The sequence below is a fragment of the Numida meleagris genome, chromosome 3 (genome assembly GCF_002078875.1).
Source record: "Numida meleagris isolate 19003 breed g44 Domestic line chromosome 3, NumMel1.0, whole genome shotgun sequence".
In the NCBI taxonomy this organism is placed as follows: domain Eukaryota; kingdom Metazoa; phylum Chordata; class Aves; order Galliformes; family Numididae; genus Numida; species Numida meleagris.
This window is the reverse complement of record NC_034411.1, coordinates 87,223,097-87,245,374: the sequence shown is the minus strand read 5'-3', so window position 1 is coordinate 87,245,374 and position 22,278 is coordinate 87,223,097. Positions and strand designations below refer to the sequence as shown.

Genomic DNA, 22,278 nt, shown 5'->3' with positions numbered 1-22,278 from the left:
GAGAAGATTAGTGAGTTTACACACGTATTTGAGCAGAGATTCTTTGAGAGAATGAAGAGCGCGGGGAAAAAAGCAGCCACTGGGGCCTCTTAAGTCATAACATCACAGATACAAAGTAATAGAAATGTTCTTGAACTTTTCTAACTCTACCGTAAGCTCTGCTGCTCTTATTATTCCTTATAGAATACTGTTCCAGAATTGCTAAATGGTTTTGGGAGTCTTCTTGGCTTCCCTGCTTAGGCGATATCATGCTATTTTTTCTTAGTTCTCAGGAAACCCATAATACTCAGAGGAAAAAAAAAAATTCTTTCTAGCTAGTTTCTAACTTCCAAGTCCTTGTCATATATTTTTTTCTTTGTAGATCCAAAAGGCATGGTTTTACATTCCTGTACTTTAATTTTCTTTGCTCTCTGGTCATTCTGTACTAAATTTCTTGCTTTCTAAATGGGGTTGATGCATTCAGGCTGCCTAGTGTGAATGGTTGCTAAAGATCTTGAACTGTAAAACCATGCTGAAGAGTTAGTGGCCATTAAAATGGGCCCAATTTGTACTGAGAAACATTTTAGTAGTTTAGTAGTGTCACAAGGATTGTTGCAAAGCCTGGGAATACTAAAGTTCATGTAGACCGTAACAGTAGTTTACAGAGTTACTTAATGCATGCTATTCCTGTTCGTTTAACTTGTGAAGAGACAGTGACATCCCTGTCTCATGTTTTTCTGTGCTTCCCGAACAGCATCACTGACTGTGTTGTTTGTTTTTTAATGATAAGGGCAGCATTATGTCTATAATTCCTGTTCTTTTAAAATAAAATCTTAGCTTTTCTTTCAGTTCCCCCCATTGTATTGAGCGGGTTCTATGTTGTTTTTCTTCTCAGACATTCAGTTTTCTGTCTTGTGGGCTAGCTCCACTAGAGTAACTACAGCTCTGTCAGCTGTTCTTGACCCCCACATGCCAGAGTTGGTAATTTCAGGTCTTTCCCAAATGACAGTGGCCATGGCTGTCACAGCAGATGAGAACAACTTGGAAAGACCATTTTTCTCAGGGACAGAACGCCCCTAAATCCTTTCTGTATAGTCATCTGTTACTAAATCCTTGAACTTTGTGGCTGTTTCTGATGCCCTCATAGACATTAGGTTAGAAATTAATTAAAAAAAAAAAAATCTGCTGGAGACTACTTCTACTTCTTTGTCACACTTGGGAATACGCAGTCGTCTGTGGCCTGTTTCTGTGTTTGTTTCACAAGTCCTCACATGAAGTGCAGTCAATGACTGATTTCACTTCCCATTCAGAATCCTTTCTTATATTCGGCTATTATATTACCTGGAAGATCAAGCAACACTTTTTTTCCTCCCCATTGCAGACCCATTGTTTCTTAGCGTTTGGGAATGTCATGAAATTCAGATTCACTTCCTTCAAATTGTCTTTTCATTTGTTTTTGTGTTGTCGTGGTAATATCAAGATCCTCTGGTTTTTGCTTCCTTCATGAAAAACTTGCTGCTCCTTTCCTTTCCCTTGCAACCTGTTTCAGCCTGTTTTTACTGTTCTCTGTTAACTATTTTCTCAGCTAGTATCTACATGTTTTAGACTACTTTGTTTAGAAAATTCCAGCTTTATTTTTTTTAATTATGGCATCATTTTTCTTATCCTTGACTGTATCCGAGTGTTTGTCTGGTCTCTTACTATTTGTCTCCAGCTTCTGCTCCAGTTCTTGGATCTTCTCTTTCAAGAGTTCTGACGTGACAATCTACTTATAAATTCTCTTGGGAATAATCTTGGCATTGCATTAGTACAGGGTTCTGTAAGTGAAGCATTTCCATTACTGTACTGGTTTCCTAAGAGCTCCTTTGCTTCTGCACGTTGACCATTAACAGTGCTTAAAACTGGAAAAGATGCATTACTGTGGCTAAACGTACGTGATGTAGAGAAACACACAGAAAATTGAATTGAGTGGCTTTGTGTATGGGTCAGGCTAGCTCCTTTTTCATTTTTGGTTTTCTAACCCAAGAACAAGGGCTTTGGGGCTTTTGGTAATGTATTTTTTCAGCTTTCACGTTTGTCAAAATAAATTCTGTCTTTAAAGCCTGTTTTACCTTTTACTTTTGCCTTGCATTCTTAATACATGGTGACATTGCTATCCTTTTTTTTCTTTTTTTTTGAATGATTAGGAGGATACAGTAACTGGAAACCTCCAGTGCAGTGCAAAATTTATAATTACCTTAACAAGATCGGATGTTTCTTCCTTCATCCACGTTGTGGTACCAGAAGAGAGGCAGCGGACTTTGCACTCTGTGTTCATGTAAGTTGGTGTGTGCTCTCTTTGTTGTTGTTTTAGTTTGAGAGAAGGGTGGCAGATGGCATATACCATCAATGTTAAATACTAATTAGCTGTGAGATACTTCTATTCTCTTCACACAACTTCTGTGTCCACTAAAAAGAATTATAGAACCATCGCTGAATTGAGTGGAGACAACTTGTTGAGAAGTGATTTTGAAGGAACCCCCTCATACCTTTGGGTAACCCTGAATATCATACGTTTTATTCTTGCCATATGAACTGAATTATGGGTTGCATGAAGACCACACAACATAAATTAAATGGGTAAATACAGTAAATGTAGCTATCGTCATCACTCTGCCCTGTGCTTTTTTTTTTTTCTTTAGGAATACAAATGTAATTCCAAATAAGATGTGTAAAGACATCAGTTTGTTGTGAAAAGGTGGGAGCTGGTTAGGAAATGAAGAATTAAAAAAATAAAAATAAAAAATACAACAAGTATTACAGTTCCTGTTTCAGAATGAAGTGTAACTTTTCCCTCTCCCTTCAAGTGGCCCCAGTCTGGAGGTGGATGGCCTTGAATGAGTGCCTGATTCAGAGACCCTGCTGAGCTGACAAAGAGCAGTGCCCGTGTTCAGTAGACCTAGGGCTTTGGGTTGGGAGATGTGTAGATGAAGGACAGGAATCTGAGGTGTCATGACGTCTCACCAGTGTAGTGTTCTATCAGTTAGTTTTATCAGGGAACCTGTTTTAGTGCCTCTGAGGAAAAAATACCTTTCATGGTAGTATAAATTCCATATAATGATAAAAGTGGAGCTAAGTTGCTGTTTATTGTCCATACGAACTGCTCTCTTGCAAAAAGCTAGCCAAAGCCCATAAGATAAAAGTAGAGTCTTAACATCTGTCTTTTGTTTCCATACAGGCTGGTCGGCTAGATGAGCACCTGCCCAAGCAAATTCCTTTCACTGTACTTTCTGGAGACAAAAGCTTCCTGGAACTGGAAGCTCAATTTAAGATGACTCAGCGGTCAGCTCGCATTCTGAATCCCCATCACATTGAAGGAGACATGATGTGTGCCTTGCTAAACAGCATTTCAGATACCACAAAAGGTAGAAAGTCAACATCAAATACAGTCTTTCGAGCAGCGTAGGCGTCAATAAAATAACTGAGCTCTTGTGCTGTTGAAAACAAGTTGTTGCTTGGTGCTTCTTGTATTGTATTGCAATGAAATGCAGCTCAGAAGATCATTTTGCTTGGTACAAGTTTTGAAACCAGACTTAACTACGCATTTTTGTTGTATCTAACAAAACCTGGAACAAACAGTTATTTCAGTCTGAAACCTCCTTTCTGTCTGAAGAAAAGCTGTTTAGAGCACTGTGATGTGCTTACTTATTGATTTCTACTGAAATCTGCTTTATTTGATCTGTGCTGTGTCTGAGACATCTGTGACCCTGCTAAAGCCATTGTTATTTCCCAAAATCTTTGCCTATTTTAACTCTGATTGTCCTGCATCCAAGTGTTGACGTCCAGTCCCTTGTTATTTGTCTTCACTGGCACATGGCTCACACCTCTATTTGGAGGAAAAATACCAGTGAAGGCCTTTAATACTGCACAGTGTTACATGTTCTTGGGATATTTTGAAGCATGTTTTAAAAATGTGCTCCACTTAAAGCTCGCTGGGTTGTGATGGGACTTGTAATACCTTCAGGGCCTCTTCATCTTCAAACAGAAGATGGGAAAGTTTTTGTCTTGAGCAGATGAGTTGCAGGTTTGTAAACCTGATGAGACAGGCACCAGATGTACTGAAGACTGTCATGCTAAAGTGATTACACTGTTTTTATATAGACTCATCAGAGGTTTGAGCAGTCTTGTTTTAATGTAAAGGATATTGAGGCTGAGATGTGTTTAAATACTTCCTAGTATTTCAAAACATTTTAAGCTCTCATAGAAGACCTGAATTTTCCTATATAAACGTTCTTTTCATGTGCTTTACTATGTTAATATTTAACATAACTATTATGGTGATGGGGATTGTTGAGAGGCCCCAGACTTGAACTTACTGACTGTACAGTCATTGTGCATCTCACTAAAGCTGTATGTGTGGTTATTAGCAAAACCAACTACTTACTTTGAGCAAGAAGTTGCTGGAATCGTGTGTGTGTCATGGTCCTGGGCAAACTCACAGTGAACAGAATTGTCTTGAGCCATTCTTAGGTCCCTTCTGCTGTCAGTGTCAACAGAGTGGAACCCAGGCAGTAAAAATTGCCTGTTTTCTCCTCTTCCTATGTTAAAACAGGACATTAGAAAACTCAGTTTTGATAACAGGACTGTGTACTCAGGGCAGTGAGTTGGTGTCATGGCCAAGAGTCTGTGAAGGTTTTTGAAAAAGATGCAGCCACCTCAAAATATGCGCTTCACTGTGTGGGTCAGCAGCATCAGCAGGCATTTGCAAGTTTTCCGTACATGTAGCAAGACCAGTATCAGAGGGCTGAGGTGGAAAGTTGCGCTGTGTATTGTGGGCTGGTATAACCTGTTGTCCTGTTACAGAAACACAGCTCAATATGAGGAAATATAAGCAAGGTTTGTTTGCCTTCCAATGGTCTCAAACCTATGGGCATTATTGTGGAGGGAGGAAATAGGTGAAATTAAAACTGTGACCACAGAGAGTTGTGTTGAAAAATTAAAACAGCTGTTGGTATTGGATGATCTTCAAAATGAAAAAGCAGTTTACCTGAATCATCTTTGTAGAGCTATTATTAGCTTGCAAGCGGGTGGATTGCTTGGATGGGTGGCAGTCTGACTGTTGTACCTTGTGAACCATTTTACCTTTTCAGCAGAACTGCTGTGGAAACTGTACTACATGCAGTCATTTAAACAGGGAAAAAAAAAAGAGAAGTTCCTGTACATGTTGCAGGTTATCAGCTGTGTCAGACAGCAGGTAATTAGGTTATGGCCTCCAGCCCCTCCTGTCCAAAGAGGCTTAACGCAAAGGGCGTGAGCATCTGTAGTGTGATGCACAGTAGCTGCACCATGCCTACTAGAGTAACTACAGTTTTTGCACTTAATGCTTTATTTACACAGTTATCAGAGTGGCCACAACCTGCAGCAATAGGGACTGATAAGAAAGCCACCCTTGAGTTGTGGTCTTGTGTTTAGCTACCACAGGAAGTCGTTACTAGCTTTGGCATGTCAGTGACATCCCTTAGATGTATATTTGAATATACGTATACATGCCCTAGGGAGGAAGCAGTATGTTAAGACTAAAGATAATGAGCCTCAACAAGAACTGTAACCAAGTGGATGAACTGGGAAGACCTCACCATCCGGACTATACAAACAAAGCTTCAGGGTTTAATTTAACCTGACTGTGAGTTTTTAGAGAGGTGTCTAAGATGAAGATTAAATGAAAGTCTGTGTGACCACCGTGATACTGGCCACAGTTTCCAAAAAATGCAATTGAAGCAGAATTGGGGATAGAGCTTTATTTTTAGTCATGCTACACTTGAATGAACAGAGGAATGAAGGTCTGCAGGGAGAGATATGCAGAATGAAGCTTTAGTTTGCATTGAGGAAGAGATGGCTTTCTGGGTTTTTGAGCCCTCAGCAGGGAGCAGCTGTACCTGCATTTATGGATGATGTCACTGAACAAAGAAACAGAGATCAGAGTACTAGATACTGGGGAGGAGTATGTGGGGAAAAACCTCCAGGGATTTAGTGAAGGAGGAGTAGACGAAAGGATTATGGAAGCCAGGGAACGTTGTTTTAAAGTCAAAATGCTCACAAAAGTTGTACATGATTGATAGCCACAGTTGTGGCGAAGTAGTCCTTAGGATCCCGAATGAAGTAATTTTAATGCTATTTTTATAAGTTAGCCCTAAAGCTTCACATGTCTACTGTAAAAAGGAAAAGAGCCAATGGTTGGAGAGAGAGTTAGTTTTGTGATGTTTATGTTACTGTATATCGGGATGATAAAAAGACTGATGAAATAAGGAGTTAGTAAAAAGACTAAGAGAAAGGATTGTAGGAGAGGGAAAGGGAGGTAGGGTGCAATTAATTAGTGTGCGATTGAAGTGTGAAGCAGTCATGAGGTGTGTTTTCACAGTAAGGCAAGAGAGGAGGATGAAAGCCAGAGAAAGGAAATCCAGTTTCCAGCGTGATGGGGGAACCAGCAAACCTAAAGGAATCTATTGAGGGAGTGGTAGTAACTGGGGAGGCTGTAAGAGAAGAGTGTCAGGTAGAGGACAGGAATTATTCTGAGACAGAATTATTCTGAGAGCAGCTAATCCAGATTCAGGCTGACACTTTGGTGTCAGGACAACGCGTGTCACTTTTGGTGACACTTTTGTGTTCTGTGGCAGTTTAACAGTCCCTTTGGAGAGCAGGTTTCTGAGGTTTGGGAAGCACTGTTGTAGTGTATCTCTCAAGGCAAGTTACTATATTTACACCCATCTTTAGGGTTAATCTTCCTGATCACTGAGCTCTATGCTCTTACGAGATCTGCCTTCCTGTTATTTTTTTTCCTTCTATCAAGAATTTGGCAATATATGAGAACAGTAGAGAGCAGTAGGATTTCTTTGAGAGAATGGGTACAATTGGAGTTTCTTGTCTGTTGCTTATTTAGCAAAACGTACGAGAGAAGAGGCCATATCTTAAGATGTCCTGACTCGTGAATTGGGCAGTTGCTTCTTCTCTGACCACAGAGGTTCTGGGAGCTAACAGAGTGTGCTAAGCTTTTCTTACAAGAGAAATGGGAAATGCCTGATTTCTTCAAATTATACATTCTCATTTATGCTATGTCTTCAAAGTTGCCAGCAAAAATAGAAGTGTACGCTGATGAAGTATGTACAAGCTGAGGAAGTGTGGGTGGGATGAGCAGATGACGGGGTGGGTTGGAGACCAGCTGAATGGACAAATCCAGAGGATATTATGGTCATTGGTGCAAAGTCTAGTTGAAGGCTGGTAACTATCAGTATACTCTGGGAATCAGTGCTCGATCCAGTCTTGTTTAATATGTCCATTAATTTTGATGGTGAGACAGTGTACCTTCAGCAAGTTTGCAGAGACACAAAACTGGGAGAAGTGGCTGATAGATCAGGGGACCTGGGCAGGCCAGAGAAGTGGGCTGACGGGAGCCTTGTGATGTTCAACAAAGGGAAACTGTGAAGTTCTGCACTTGGCAGGAACAACCCTGCTATATGCTGAGGGTCAAACAGCTGGAAAGCAGCTCCTCAGAAAAAGACTTGGGTGTCCTGGTAGACACAAGTTGACCATGAGCCAGAAATGGTCTCTTGAAGCAGAGAAAGCCAACATCTTCCTGAGCTGCCTTCAGAGGACTGTACCAGCAAGTTGAGGTGATACTTCCTGCTTACTCAGCACCGGTGAGGCCATCCCTGTCCAGTTCTGGGCTCCCCAGTACAAGTTGTCTTGGAGGTGCCCCAAAGATGCATGGACATGGTCCTGGACGTCTGCAGTTCTAGATGACTATACTTGAGCAAAGGGGATGGGCAAGGTGGCTTCCAGGAGTCCCTCCCAACCTCAGCCATTCTGTAGTTCCGTGATACTCGTGTGGAGCATATTGACTAGAATCCAAGATCTCCTGAAAGCAGAGTTCAGCCACGGGATACAGGCACGCTACAAACAACATTAGAACAATCACAGTGGCCTGTACAGCGTGGAAAGTCAGCCCAGTTTCTTCTGACTTAAAAATGCATCTGTTCAATCAGTTGATTGTTCCAGCGCTTTGATTGGCAACTGATGAATTCCATATTTAGTTCTTGCTGTCTAGCCCCTAAAGCAAGCTAAATTCCTGTCCCTTACCCCCTTCTGTGTTGAAACATTTCTGCTTAGAATTTTTGCCTACAGAGAGCCTTTATTCTGATTGTTACCGTCTTATTCCTGATTTCAGCAGGGACATATTAGAACACCTGTAAATTCTCTGGTATAGAAACATTGCTGCTTTTGTGCCTGCCTCATCAGACAACCAACATGACACCTTTAATCTTTGCTCTGTGTAGATTTGGGTGGGAAGGGTGGCATTGTGGATAAACATTGTGCTTTGGTTTTTGGATAGGCAAAGTCAGTACAGTCTAAGATACTGACAAGCTTTTGCATTAAAAAAAATCCTAGATAACATTTGGCCATTTACTGACCTCTTAATGGGATAGCTTTTACCAGCTCAAAGATTTAAGAGTCCAGCAACTGCTTTTGTGGAAAGTTGAATATGCATTAATTTAGTTGGGGTGGGGGGGGGGAGAGGGAGGGGGTCGGAGTCTATCAAATAATGACCAACCTTGAGATGTCTGGGGCAGAGTGTAGCTCATGAGTCTTCCAACATGCTTTAGAACCACCTTTGACTCAGAGCTGATTTTTTTTCCCCCCTCCCACCGGGCAGGAGATCATCTGTTCTAATTGTTTTCAAGTTTCATAGATACTTTGAGCTCTTCTATTTCAATTTATAGTGCCATTGACTTGGGATCAGTGTATTTTATGAACCGAGATTAATATGTGGAAAGCTCAGTGCATGATTGGACACTTGCCACTTACTGTGTTTGAACTATGCTTTCATGTCCACGGGCTTCAAACCATACGTACCAATGAAATAGGCTTGCTTACAGGTGTAGCCAGTGGAATGGTATTTCTTCAGCTGTGCTTTAAGCAAACCTGTCCATGATGTAACTACTCAGCAGTATTCAGTTATTGCATATTAGCAGTCATGATAAGTCATGGAACAGGCAACTTGTTTTTAAGACATTTAAATGCTTTGCATGCCAGTTTGCACATACCTCCATTCCAATATGATGTGTGCCCGATGTTATTACAGCAGTGTAATTAAAGTGGTGTGACTGGTTAAAAAAAACAGTTCAGAAAGATGAGGCCTGAATTAATACCTGAGATCCTAAACCTTCTAAATGAACTAAAATAGTAACGCATCTACAAATTGTTTGAATATTTATAACTGTTCTAATTGACAGTAAAATCCACCTTAGTAATCAGCTGTATTCTGAAAAAAATGGGTCTTTGGCTTACCTATTGCCTGTGTTGGGGAAGTCAGGAGTAAGCAGAAATGCGCTGTGCTCCAGCACTGTGTCATTGGGTTGCCATTGTGATCTCTCTTGTGGTAAATACTCTCTGATTCAATAACCAGTTCCAGGAAAGCCGACTTCCTTAGCTAATATCTGGAAGAAGGTGCTAAATTTCTGACTGCTCCTATCCTTTGCTATTTAACCAGCTATGCAAGTTGCATCTGAAGAATATTGACTTTCCAATTTGCCAGCTTCTATTGTCAAATTGCCTGGAAAAAAAAAAAAAACCACCTCCAGAAAAGTGCTCTGAATGCATTTTTATTTAAAATGGCAGCAAACCAGAGAATCTCTTGTACTGTGCCTTGCTACTTATTGGTCTCAAGATCTCAATTCTTCCGTTATACTTATGCCAAGAAATGAGTTAGGGAGTGATTGCCTCAAATATCTCTAACAGGTTGTCACAGATGGAATTATCCATTTCAGTTGTGAGAGAGAAGCAGCAATATATTTATTGATATAAAATAGTGATTTAATAAAGCTTAAACATGAATAAGATGACAAGATTTGAGATGGCGAGGTACATGTGATTATTTACAGCATAGAGGGTAGGGATCAAAACATTCAACCAGGGACCCTCCCATTGAGTCATGAGGTTCAGAGTGGACCTCCTTGCTTTATAAACTCCGTCAGGACCTCAGCAGAGGTCAGGAGCCTAGATGCAGCTGGATCCAGTTCTAGTCTCAGACTTGGTCTATCTCTAAGGGACCGTATGTGCACATTCAATCTAAGATGTAATCTTAGTGAAGCTAACAAAGTTTAAACAGCCTATTTTCAGCGGTACCCAGTGATGGAAAAGGGGCAATGAGCACAAACTAGAACACGGGAAGTTCCATAAGTACCTGATTAAAAATGGTCTTTATTTTGAGAGTGACAGAGCACTGAAACAAACTGCTCAGAGAGGTTGTGGAGTCTCCTTCTCTGGAGATATTCAAAACCCACCTGCATGTTTTCCTGTGTAACCTACTGTAGGGAACCTGCTTTAGCAGGGTGGTTGGACGAGATGATCTCCAGAGGTCCTTGCCAGCCCCTGTGATCTGTGAATTCTCTAAAGCAAACTATTGATCATTTACTGAGGATGTGTATCAGCAAGGTGTCTTGTTGCCATAACCTTGAGGTATCCCAACTTGAATGATGAGTGGTGTCCTTCAGGGGTCGGTACTGGGACCAGTGCTGTTCAATATCTTCATCAGTGACAGTCACAGTAGGATCAAGTGCACCCTCAGCACTTTACAGATGATATCAGGCTGGGTGGTACAGTCAACACGCCTAACAAAGGGGATGTCATCAGGGAGACTTAGACAGACTCCAGCGGTGGGCCAAGGTGAGCCTCATGAGGTTCAATAAATCCGAATGCCAGCTCTTGCACCTGGCTTGCGGCATCCCCGCTGTTAGTACAAGCTGGCGGATGTAAGGATGGAGCACAGCCCTGCCGAAAAGGAGTTGAGGATACTGGTTGGTGGCAACCTGGATGTGAGCCACCAATGTGCCTTCGCAGCCCAGAAAGCCAACTGTGTCTGGGGTTGCATCAAAAGAAGCATGGCCAGCAGGTTGAGGGAGGTGATCCTGCCCCTCTGCTCTGTACTGTGGAGTCCTCAGTACAGGGAGACATAGACCTGTTGGAGCACATCCAGAGGAGAGCCGCTAAAATGATCCAAGGGCTGGAACCCCTCTCTTGTGAGGACAGGATGAGAGAGCTGGGGCTGTTCAGCCTGGAGAAGAGAAGGCTCCAGAGAGACCAGATAGCAGCCTTTCAGTATCTAAAGGGGGGCTGTGAGAAGGAAGGGGAAAGACTCTTTAGCAGGGCCTGTTGTGACAGCACAATGGGAAATGGTTTCAAATGAAAAGAGGAGAGACGTACATTGGATATAAGAATAAACGTTTTTACGGTAAGGGTGGTGAAGCACTGGAACGGATTGCCCAGAGATGTGGGTACCCCATTCCTGGAGACATTCAAGCTCAGGCTGGATCAGCAGCCTGATCGAGCTGTAGATGTCCCTGTTCATTGTAGGGGAGTTAGACTAGATGGCTTCCAACTCAAATGATTTTATGATTCTATGAAATTCTGCTGTACAGTCCACTGTCATGCAGGAGAGCTGAAGGGGTTTGTGGGCTGCTCACTGTTTATGGGGTAAGGTGATTGTCTCATAGTCATACTGCTTACGTCCAGCACTGAGGTTACCTTGTGGTTTGGCCAGTTCTTTCTTGATTAGCTGTCAGCTGCTGAGCAAGGTGCTGGTTTCTCCAGCAGCCAGCCCAAGCTGGAAAGCAACCGGTATTTCGGTGAAATGGTCTGGCTGGAGAGGGGAGAGTGAGGGGGGGCACACCATCACATTTTAGAGCAGTCTGGTGGATTAACATGGTCATTAATGAGTTGGAGAAGCCACTTGTGTAGTCTTTTTTCTTTGTGTTTTTTCTTGCCTTCGTAAGTGATTTTAATGGTGTTTGGTTTGGGTTTGTGTGGGTTTTTTTTTTCCTTCTATTTTGTTTGCTTTGGTTGGTGATATACAGGGAGGTATCTATTCTACCCAGATTGCCTATGAAGCCTTTTTAGAGCTGCCAACAGACTAGAGAAAGACGTTTTTAGCTGCAGTAGATATCCAGAGGATTCTGGCATCTTTGTGGATTCGTGATTTCTGTTTGATAGTAGCTGCTGAAGATTATTCCTGGAAACAGGAGAGTCAGTAATGCTGCTGCTTAGACAAGCTATATGTGTCAGAGGCTTGAAGACAAATTTTAGGAAGTCACTTTAAACACTTAACTTGTTTCATTGAAAGTCGCACCGTCAGTCATTTAAATGTCTGTATCAAAACATCCTTCACCTTTGAACTTAATCAATACTGCATCTGTTTTCTAGTGTGTGAAGTGCTTCTGTTGCTGTGACCGTAGAGGAGACCTAGTTTGTTGTGAGTGTTATGCAACCTCATTACAGAGACCATCTCCTAAAACAGCAAGAGCCTCTAGGGAGAAAATGAATATATGCTGGGACTAATTGACTTGTTTGGTTTTTAACCCTTAGTTTTCTGAGACTCTTTTTAGAACAAGTGGGGGAAAAGAAGTTTAGGTGCACCAATCCCTACTAGACACTTCAAAATACAGCTGTATACCACTATATGTATGCAGTATGGCGTGTTTTGGCATGATTTTCGGTTTGTAACAAGGGCAGTTCAAATACAACATACAATGTTGTTGCAGTGAAAGAAACGTAAGAGGTGTCTGACTTTTTTTTCTTAGACGCAATGTTTAATTTATATTTAATTTGTGCATTTAAGGTTCCGATAGTGAAGAGGATGATGATACCAAACTAACAGTGAAAAGGAGTTTAGAAGAAACAAAGAAACAAGAAGGTCTGTTTTAATTTTTACTTCTGTATTTTCCAGAATGCTATTATTTACAGAAGATTCAGAAGCTAAACTTAAAATCATTTTTATGTCAAGTGACCTCTTAAGAATACTCTCAAAAATATTCTGAGGAATCATAAGTAGTTAAGAATACTGCGAGTTAAAAGGAAAAAATAACTTCCAATCTTGGAAAGTATTTCAGCAGACTCAAAATGTATTTTTATTGCTTCACCTCTGGGTATTGTGAGGTTAAAGACGTGACTGAGCTCACTTGATACCAGTTTAATATTAACTCTGGCTGTGCATGGAACTACTGTAGGTCAAAACTGGATATTGTATCTAAATAAAGCACTGTTGTCTTCTAAAAAAGAGCTGTAGGTTAATGCACAGGTTTGAATCAGCAGTACGAATATCTGCTGAAATCTTTCCTTATTGAAAGTATTTTCATCCTTTTGCTGTTGTGCTTAATGCTGGTGCTTGTACAATGTGGTCATTTAATTCTGATAACAGATTACACTGCGCTTTGAAAGTAATGCATTGCTTAAAAAGATTGACTCTCGCTTTCCACTTGATGGAAATAAAAATAACTTCAAATAACAATAATAAAATAAATACTTCAGACAAGTGCAATGATAAAGATAACTGACTCCTCCCAGAATTTATTCAATTACAAATTTACAAACTGTTACTCAATAGTTATTAAAAATACAACATATTCACCTCTACTCCTGAAAGTCTGCCATGCTCAGGTGCCCTCAGCACTGGATATTCCCATTAGTGGGTGGCATTTGGTACATACAAGTTTTCACAGTTCTTCTGTCTCTGTACAGAAGACATCTGAGCTTAGGAACCAGCCTGACTTCGGCTGTGTGCATGGCTGCAGAATGGAGTACGAGGAAATGAGGAGGCAAAATCAACCCCAGAAATAGATAAAAAGGAAATAGAGATAGGAACTGCTGAGAGGAGAAAGCTAAAGCACTGGGGACAGAAGTTGTTGCTTCAGCAGCTCCAGGGAACATAGGACAGTCCAGGTATCACTGTGGAATGAGCTGTACAACATCAGTAACAGAGTCATAGTTTCAATCTTTTTTTAACTGAACAGTCTTAGAGATTTAATGACAACTTATTTTAATGAGAGCAGTTGCCTGTAGGTGTGGCTTTGTTTCCATGACTGTCTTATGTTTTTGTTTCAGAAACTAACTTAGCTCATTCTCAGTAGTATCAGATGTTGCAAGAAAGTCCATATGAATGAAGATGGGTTTACTGACATGAGAGAGCATTAATTGATACCATTTCTTTTTCAAAACTAGGCCTTGCAAAAAATATTAAATATGAACCTTAAATACAGCAAGTGCATAACTATAATGAAAATTGTTTAAATGTTATGTCTATGTGTGAAGGCCAGTGGTATCCTGGAGTGCATTAAAAAGAGCACAGCCAGCAGGTCAAGGGAGGTGATCCTCCCCCTCTACTCTGCCCTGGTAAGGACACCTTTAGAATACTGAGTCCAGTTCTGAGCTCCCCAGATCAAAAAAGACAGGGATCTCCTAGAAGGGGTCCAGCAGAGGGTCACAAAGATGGTTAAGGGCCTGGAGCATCTCCTGTATGAGGAAAGGCTGAGTAACCTGGGTCTGTTCAGCCTGCGGAAAAGAAGACTGAGAGGGGTTCTGATCGATGTTTATAGATATCTGAAGGGAGGCAGGAGGCAAATGGATGAGGCCAGGCTCTTCTCAGTGGTGTGTAGCGATAGGACAAGGAGCAATGGCCTAAAACTTGAACATAGGAAGTTCCATACAAACATGTGGAATAGCTTCTTTCTGGTAAGAGTGATGGAGCACCGGAACAGGTTGCCTAGAGAGGTTGGGGAGTCTCCTTCTACAGAGATATTCAAGACCTGTCTGGATGCTTGCCTGTGCAACCTGTCGTAGGGAACATGCTTTAGCAGAGGGGTTGGACTCAATGATGTCTTGATGTCCCTTCCAACCCCTGCAATTCTGTGATTCTGTGATATATGTAATTATTCATTTTCCTTTGTCATAGGAATAGACATAACGCAGTCATCTTTTTGTTCTAGAACATACCTGTGTCCTCCTAAAGCAGAATATGAATTGTTTAAGAATGATAGCATATCTGAAAGCTTCTATAATTTTGTTGGCAGTGTCAATATTATTATTTACCATGTTTATCTTTAGGATATTTAATTCACTAACCCCGAACAGTTAGTGCCTAACACAACCTAAAGGTAAGGTCAAAATAGGGCTTGTATTTGGAGAATTATGAAGAGTGTTTATGAGAGGTTGTTAATAAACAAGATGAGTCCCATGTAGGCTTGTTCCCAGCATCAAAAACGTTACAGCCCTGAACTGGACTACTTTTATGGTTAATGGCTTTATCTCTACTTATGTCCTCCTAGTAATGTTAAATTACAGTTTAGATATCATAGTATCAATTGATAAGGAACTGGAGTGAAAACACTGAGGCCTCTCTGCTTGTCTTGTGCGTTTGTCTTTCTTTTAATACTTTATTGGTGCATATGTATGGGTGCTAATCTTGATCTTTGACCAGTAAATCACATAGTTGCATGACAATCTCAGTCTAATCACCAGGCTGCCCCTAGTTAATGTAGAAAAAGTTTGTAGAGGATGTTTGTTTGTGCTACCTTTCAAACATGCCAAAAGAAGATGTAAGAAGGGAAATAACTCTCATTTTGATTTTGTGCCTTTTTTCTCAGTCTGCTGACACTGTCCACAGAAGTAATCTGCTGCTTTGTGTAGTAATAATAATGCAGTTGTGTTTGACTACTTATCAACCACCGTTTGAAATTATAATCTTTTTTTGTATTCGTACAGAGGATGATGCAGGATTAGAAGAAGCTATCAAGAGAAGCCTTGAGGAAATGTAAATGAAAATACTTCTGTATGCTAATACCGTGTCATCAAAGCTGCTCGCAAAAATGGAAGCTTGTTCATCTCTTTACAAAGGCTTAGAAATTCTGCTTCAAAAACATGTCTGTATCTTGAATTGTTAGATCTATAATCTCATGTTCTCTGTCATGCTGATAGAGTTTATGGATATCTGCTGCAATATATTATATATTATAAAAATACACTTTAAAGCCTTTACACATTCTGTTTCTAATGGATGATGGCTAAGTCTCACTGGTCTGGCTGTATAAGTTGTTGCCCAATCAGTGGGCTGATGTTACTATGTGTTTGGTTGTTTTTTGTTTTGCTTTAATTATTTTATTAATTGGTTCTTATATTTAATTTTTCTGTCACAAAATGTGATTGTCTTTACTTTTTCATGTGGTCTTTGCAACAGATAAAAATAGTAAACTTCAATTGTCTCAGACTGACTTGCTTAGCTAATCTTGTTATAAAGAGAAGCTTAGTTCCCAGATGTATAAATTGAACATATGGTCTCAGCTCTTGTATGTGGATGGTCTTGCCTTAGAGACCACAGTTTTTTTTAATATGCTGTCTGTTATAAATGGCAGAATCAGGACCATGAACTGCACAGATAGTTTCTGTTATCTTTATTTTTATAAATGTGTCTATTTTTTCAGTAGTAGTATGGAAGCGTTGGATTAGGTGGCTTGAAGTTTACCAGGTTTGGTACATCTCTCTCATCTAAGGACAGAACAAATTTGTAAATGAACAAAAGCTAAGGAAACTTTGCAGTTCCAGTTTGAAATAGATGTGAACAAATTTAAGATGTATAATTCCTATATATTGGTGGTCTTTACTGGTCCCTTCTGTTTATGAAGATGTGGCCTGGGATAAAGAAATTGTGTCCATTGTTTTTGTACTGTTCTTATTTTTAGGTGAATAATTATTATAATGTTTAAAATGAAGCTGTCTATGCCACCTTTCTCATTTCCCTCTTTTAAAATTCTTATGCAAGGTGTCCAGCTTTACCAGCTTGTGCTACTTTATAATGATTCTTGTCAATCACTAAGAAAGAAATCTTGATGTAACAAAAATGCCAGCTTTTCTTTTTATTCATTACCCTGTGAGTTTGCTTGCAACTGCTGTAAATCTAAATATTTATTATGCAAAGGAATACTTATTTTTGGAGAGTCAGAGAAGAGGAAAGCTAGATTTTACTTGCCATCAGTTCCAAAGAGTTAGAACAACTACTATATGTCATCGTGATTAGAAAAGCTGGAAAACTGACACTGTTTTTCCTATGTATTTGCTGTCTCTCAAGCAACTCACCAGATTCTTCACTAGTTTTATTTCTGAACTCATTTGCAATCATACAACCTGAAGAAACAGTTGAATCTCCAGAAAATAGATTGAACACTTTCAGTGAATTGGCTCTGAAAATGCTACAGAGTGAACAGAATCTCGCGATGTTTTTCCATTGCATCAGCTGCTTGCTTTCCCACTGTAAATTTTGGATTAATTAGTTCAGTTTGGGGTGTGCAGTGCCATACTGCTGCTGAGCAAGCACTGTTCTAGAAGACACTGAGTTGCCTTCAGCTAATGACTCAAGCTAAATCAATTTCAGAATTTTTCACACTGAGTCCTTGTAATATAAAGTGAAATGAGACAAAGCTTTCATTAATCCAAGTAAGAAGTTTTGGGAAGGTTTCTTCAGCACAGACACTATAAAGTTGCAAATTCTTTTCTATTAAAAAATGTTTCATCTTGAGAATGTTCTTTGCTTGACAACAAATGTCTAAAACCTGGCTAGATAGTCTTCTCTAGAGTCTGCTGTGTTAGATCTTGAACTTAAACTTTATTCCTCATAATATTTCATTCTGTCATAAAATTTAAGGTTGATTTTACCTAATGAGCCTTGACTTAATAAATTGCATTAAAAAAAGTTGTGTGCATATAGATTCTCTATCCTTGGAGCTGTAATTATTAAAGTTAGCCTTGATATACTGGCCTCCTCATCTGCTTACTGAAACGAGTAGCAAATCCCAACCTCTACTTCTGTGGCTCTTATAAACCATCTAGAGTTCTAGTCTGTATGCTTCTTCCAGTAGAAATAGTCTACAGAATCATCTGTGTCTTCAAATCTGTCCTTATTTTCTTTGAGAATCGTATACTCTCTGAAATTTTTCTTCACAATGTTTTCTGCCACTACAGGTCTCTGATAACTTCTGTTTCCAGAAGAACAGAGAAAATGAGGATTCTTAAAACTCTGCATGTGCAGACTTGTGACTTGTTAGTCACCAGCTTCTCATGGTACTGCACCTTGTTCTTCAGCTGAAATAAGTGTCTTGTAAACATCTGGTTTCAGAATTTAATGTTTCTGCCTGGGAAATCTTGTTTAACTGGCTGAACTCTTTGAGGTTTGCCCTAGGTATTCTGTGAGATCTGTCTGCATTTACAAGCACAGCTTGTATGTTATAAGAAGCTTGCCCAGCATCCCTTTGTTCTTGCTCTTTTTAAGATAATTTGCATCTATGCTGATGTTTGAGTTCCCCCTTTGTTACTGAAAAGTAATTGTGTGGTGCTTTTTTATGTTTATCTATAATGAGGGAAAAAACTCATCTCAACCTGGCAACCACCAGGTTGTTCGTATTCAGAGACAAGTTCAGATACCAGATAAATTGGTGTAACTGTAACACGCTGTAGCCTTGAACTTCATGCCTGCCTTATTGCTTCTGTAGAGCTTTAATAATAAATACAAGAATATGAAGGGATGAGATTAGCTTACTATAAACTGCTTGCTTTGTATATGTAGTAGCAGTATGTCTTTGGGTGGTTATTTGATTTTCTTTGCTCTTCAAGATGTACAGAAATGACTTCTGCTGTTCCTATAGCACTCACAGAATGCAAACCTTTACCAAATCTTTACCAAATATGGTGAAGTTTTAAAGAGGTATGAAGTTACGCTGCCGTCTTTCTTAAAAGGAAGTGTTCTATCATCTGCTTATGCTGTCCTAGCGGTGTTTACAGTGACTGCTGTAAATTGGGAGGACGTGAGGATGGATGACGAATAGTTTCAAAATTAATTTAGAAGAATTGGCTGGCATTAACGCTAAGATGCATTCTGGCAATTCTTTCCAGCTAAGTAGCATCAATAAAGTCTTCATCTGCATACTTCTTTAACATTTCTAACCTTCCCCAGCTTTCTTCTAGAAATTATGCTCTGGGTCAAATAATACGGTCCAAGATATTATGAAAGTGGGTATAAATATGTCAAAATTTAAGGTAAGTTACAACACGTGTGCATTCAGATGGCAAAGCTGTGCACACGTGGAAAGTTAGATTTGAAGTTCTCTTTCTAAATCTGTGGAAGCTTATTTTCTCTGACTGCAGTATCGTGTTTTCTAGGAGTTCCTCAGCTTGTGTTTTGCTCCAGAGCTCTGTTGAAAACATGCCTAGCGTCCGTGGCTGCACAGAATTCACTGGCTCTTTTTCTGAGCTGTGTTCCTCTCCATGAGAACGAAATGCTGCATGCCCTGAAATGGTCACACCAGCCTGGAGATGGATGCTGAGATAGAGGACCTTGCTCAGACTTCTGACAAGCTTGAGACCGCAGGGCTTGCCTGTGCAGTGAAATGACTGTGTGTATAGGCAAACGCAAGCTAGCTTTAATTTGCCTCCTGCTATTGCTACTAATGCTCAGTAGCAGGTTCAGCAGGTGTTAAGTGAGGGGCCAGCCTCCTGTAACAGGCAGCACATGTTTTTATTGAAGATGTACCCTAAAAGCTCATGTTGGCCCATCTTTCCTGCTGTTTCCTGTGCTCCAAGCTGACTTTGGCTGGCTGGCCAAAGCTGTGGCTGCACCCCATGGTGTATATTGCAACTGTTGTGTTTCCATAACACCTGTGTATAAAGAAGTTTCTTCAGATGAAGGTCCTGCAACTGAAGGGAGGAAAAGGATCTGTTGTGGCATTTCCATGGGTGTGGACTTTCTCTTTGATCCTCTTCCATGACAGCTCATATGTAAGCGTTCAGGTATGTGACAAGGTATGTATCAGGTCTGGAACAAGACAATGTTGGAATGGGATGCTGCTGCTTTTGGTGTGGATCATTACACTGCCTCTGGCCTTCTATAGATCAGGTGTCTGAGGCCCAGGAAAGCTGCTCTTTCTGCTGCCTCAACAAATCTTGTGTGTGTGAAATGAAAACCCTCTACATTGCTTTATTTTGTAAGTGATATGCACTTTTCATGATGCTGCCTGTAGTTTAAATGAGAGCTGCAACTTCACTGTGAGATGCACACCTTCTCATTGCACACTTCTCGCTGGTGCTCGTAGGGCTGCACAGGCCAGTCACGAACACAGCTGTGGATGAGTTAGGGACAGAGGGACGTCAGCATGAAGCAACCCTGACCTAGCTGTCACCTTCTTCACCACAGACCATGAGGAGCATGAAATCTGTGCTTGGCTTCAGGTGTGTGAGGGCCCTTCCTCCTCCTATGGTCTTTTGGCCCTGCAGGATCTAATTACTGCCTTCTGCGTTGCCACACTTCCTGCCACAATTCAGCTGTGGACCACCTCCCTTTCCTCAGAGAATGACCCCTGCCTTTCTGCCCAACCACCTACAGTTTTGGAAGAGTGGTGACAACTGCCCCTTTCTCTATCTCACCAAGAAACAGAGCACCTGAGGAGAAAAGGGGGCATCTACTCATCTCAGGGGCAGGAAAAGCGGTTTCCACAGTCCTTGCAAGTTTCTAAATGGGAAAGCACTCTAGGCTGCACAGACAGTAACCATGAGTTTTGACAGGAAGACCATTTTTGCTTTTACTGTGCATTTTGGTTCCATTGTTTGTGCTGTTCTCACTCCCAGGGTAAAAGTACATTTTGCCATCAGAGGATAAGTCACACAGGCTATGTTTGTACACAGCTAAGAAGCCTTCTGTGCCTAGATTTTGTTGCAGATCCTACATGCAAGGAAGAAGTATTCATAAACATTCAGCTGCCAATTACTTGATACAGCCTGACTGACACGTAATAAATTGGCATAGAAATAATAGCAAGATCCTAGGAAAAAAATGATTGCAAACTGTGTCATGGCTACAAAGGCTTTCTGTGTTTTGTGTTTGGGGTGGAAAGTGGTATTCTCTTCTACAAAGACTGTAGTCAGATGGCTGGAGCAGTTGTTCACATGAGGTTGTTCACACAAGCTCACAGGCAAGTCTCACTTATCCATCTGTGTAAAACAAAGAAACTTGGACAATTAATTTAATGAGAGGGCTTGGGACATGATAGCACTCTGAATGGACAAGTCTGAGAAAACGGCTATTTGGATTCACAGCAGAACAGGCGTACAAAGCAGTATCTCTGCGCAACACAATCCCACTCAGCTGGGTGCCAAAAACTGGGCTGCTGGAGCCATGCAGTATTTGCCCAAACCTGGAGTTAGGGATAAGCAAATTCCTTTTTAAACAGTCACAGCAATGGCAAGTGAAGCCTTTGTATGCCTTGAATTGCTGGAACTTGAGAAACAAGGGGTTTCTGTGGGAGCTGGTTCCTGAGCTCCTCCAATGGAAGGTACTGTTCCACATGGAGAAGTGAAATGTGATCTCCCACCAACATCATTACTGACTGTGGTTCCCCCTACCATTAAGTGTACTTATAGCTCTGTTGGGCATTGAGGGAGAACAGAAAATTTCCAGCATAAGCCTTTTTGTATTGAATTAGACTACAGTGGTTAGAACTGCTGCTCCTTAACAGCAAGTCAGGGTCTCGTACAGTTAGGACCAGGAAGGTGTGCTGTTCGTGGGAGCATCTGAAGCACCGTGGTTTTAAGAATGGCAGTTCTGGCTCTGCTTACAGTCTGATTTCCCTGACCTCCAAATTTTCTGCAGTCCTTGTACTAATAGCACAAAACAGACATGAAGGTGTTGGAGCAGGTCCAGAGGGGGCCATGAAGATCATCAGAGAGCTGGAGCACCTCTCCTGTAAAGAAAGGCTGAGGGAGCTGGGTGTGTTCAATCTGGAAAGGGATCTGGGAAACCTCATTGCAGACTTTCAGTATTTAAGGGGAGATTATACACAGGAGCAAGACTGAGTTTTTCACGGTTCAGTAGCGGTAGGACAAGGGCAAATGGTTTTAAATGAAAAGAGAGGAGGTTTAGGTGTCAGGAGGAAATTCTTTACTCAGAGGGCAGTGAGGCAGTGGCACAGCTGCCCAGAGAGCTGTGGGTACCCCATCCCTAGAGGTGCTCAGCGCCAGGCTGGATGGGTCCCGGGCAACCTAAGCTGGTGGGGGACAGCCCTGCCCACGACAGGGGGAAGGCACTGGGTGGGCACCTTGCAACCCAAGCCAGTCCGTGATTGTATAATGGCCATCGTCTAAAGTGCAGATACTGAAAGCCTTCCCTCCCTTTCTTTAGTCCCAGTTTCAGCAAGAGAGGAAGCACGACGCTGGTGCTGACACTGGCCCAGCTCCTGTCAGGAGCACGGCGGGGACCCGAGCAGCGCGCTGAGGCCGTGCCGGTCGGGCCCGTGCGCGGGACGCGCTGTGGGAGCACGGCGGCCTGCCGCGGGGGGCTGGCGCGGCGACCCTGGGCGTCAGTGCGGGCGGGACGCGGGGCGGCCTCTCCCCGGGATGCGGGGCCGGGCCGCGGTGCCCGGCGGGCCGCGCCGCGAGGCGGGGCGCGGAGGCGGGGTGCCG

General features: G+C 41.5%; 1 protein-coding gene across 8 annotated transcripts in view; it reads left to right on the top strand.

Annotated features, from left to right (window-relative positions):
* Positions 1 to 18,356, top strand: part of LOC110395841 (E3 SUMO-protein ligase ZNF451-like) — a 42,100-nt gene extending 23,744 nt beyond the window's left edge. For 7 of the 8 annotated variants that reach the window (XM_021390772.1, XM_021390775.1, XM_021390773.1 and 4 more), the window contains exons 12-15: positions 2,166 to 2,296; positions 3,197 to 3,383; positions 12,626 to 12,700; positions 15,544 to 18,356. In XM_021390772.1, the coding sequence (XP_021246447.1) occupies positions 2,166 to 2,296; positions 3,197 to 3,383; positions 12,626 to 12,700; positions 15,544 to 15,596 (446 nt within the window). In that variant the 3' untranslated portion in view covers positions 15,597 to 18,356. Of the gene's footprint in view, positions 1 to 2,165; positions 2,297 to 3,196; positions 3,384 to 12,625; positions 12,701 to 15,541 lie in introns of all 8 variants that reach the window. The other variant, XM_021390771.1, reaches the window with a different exon arrangement.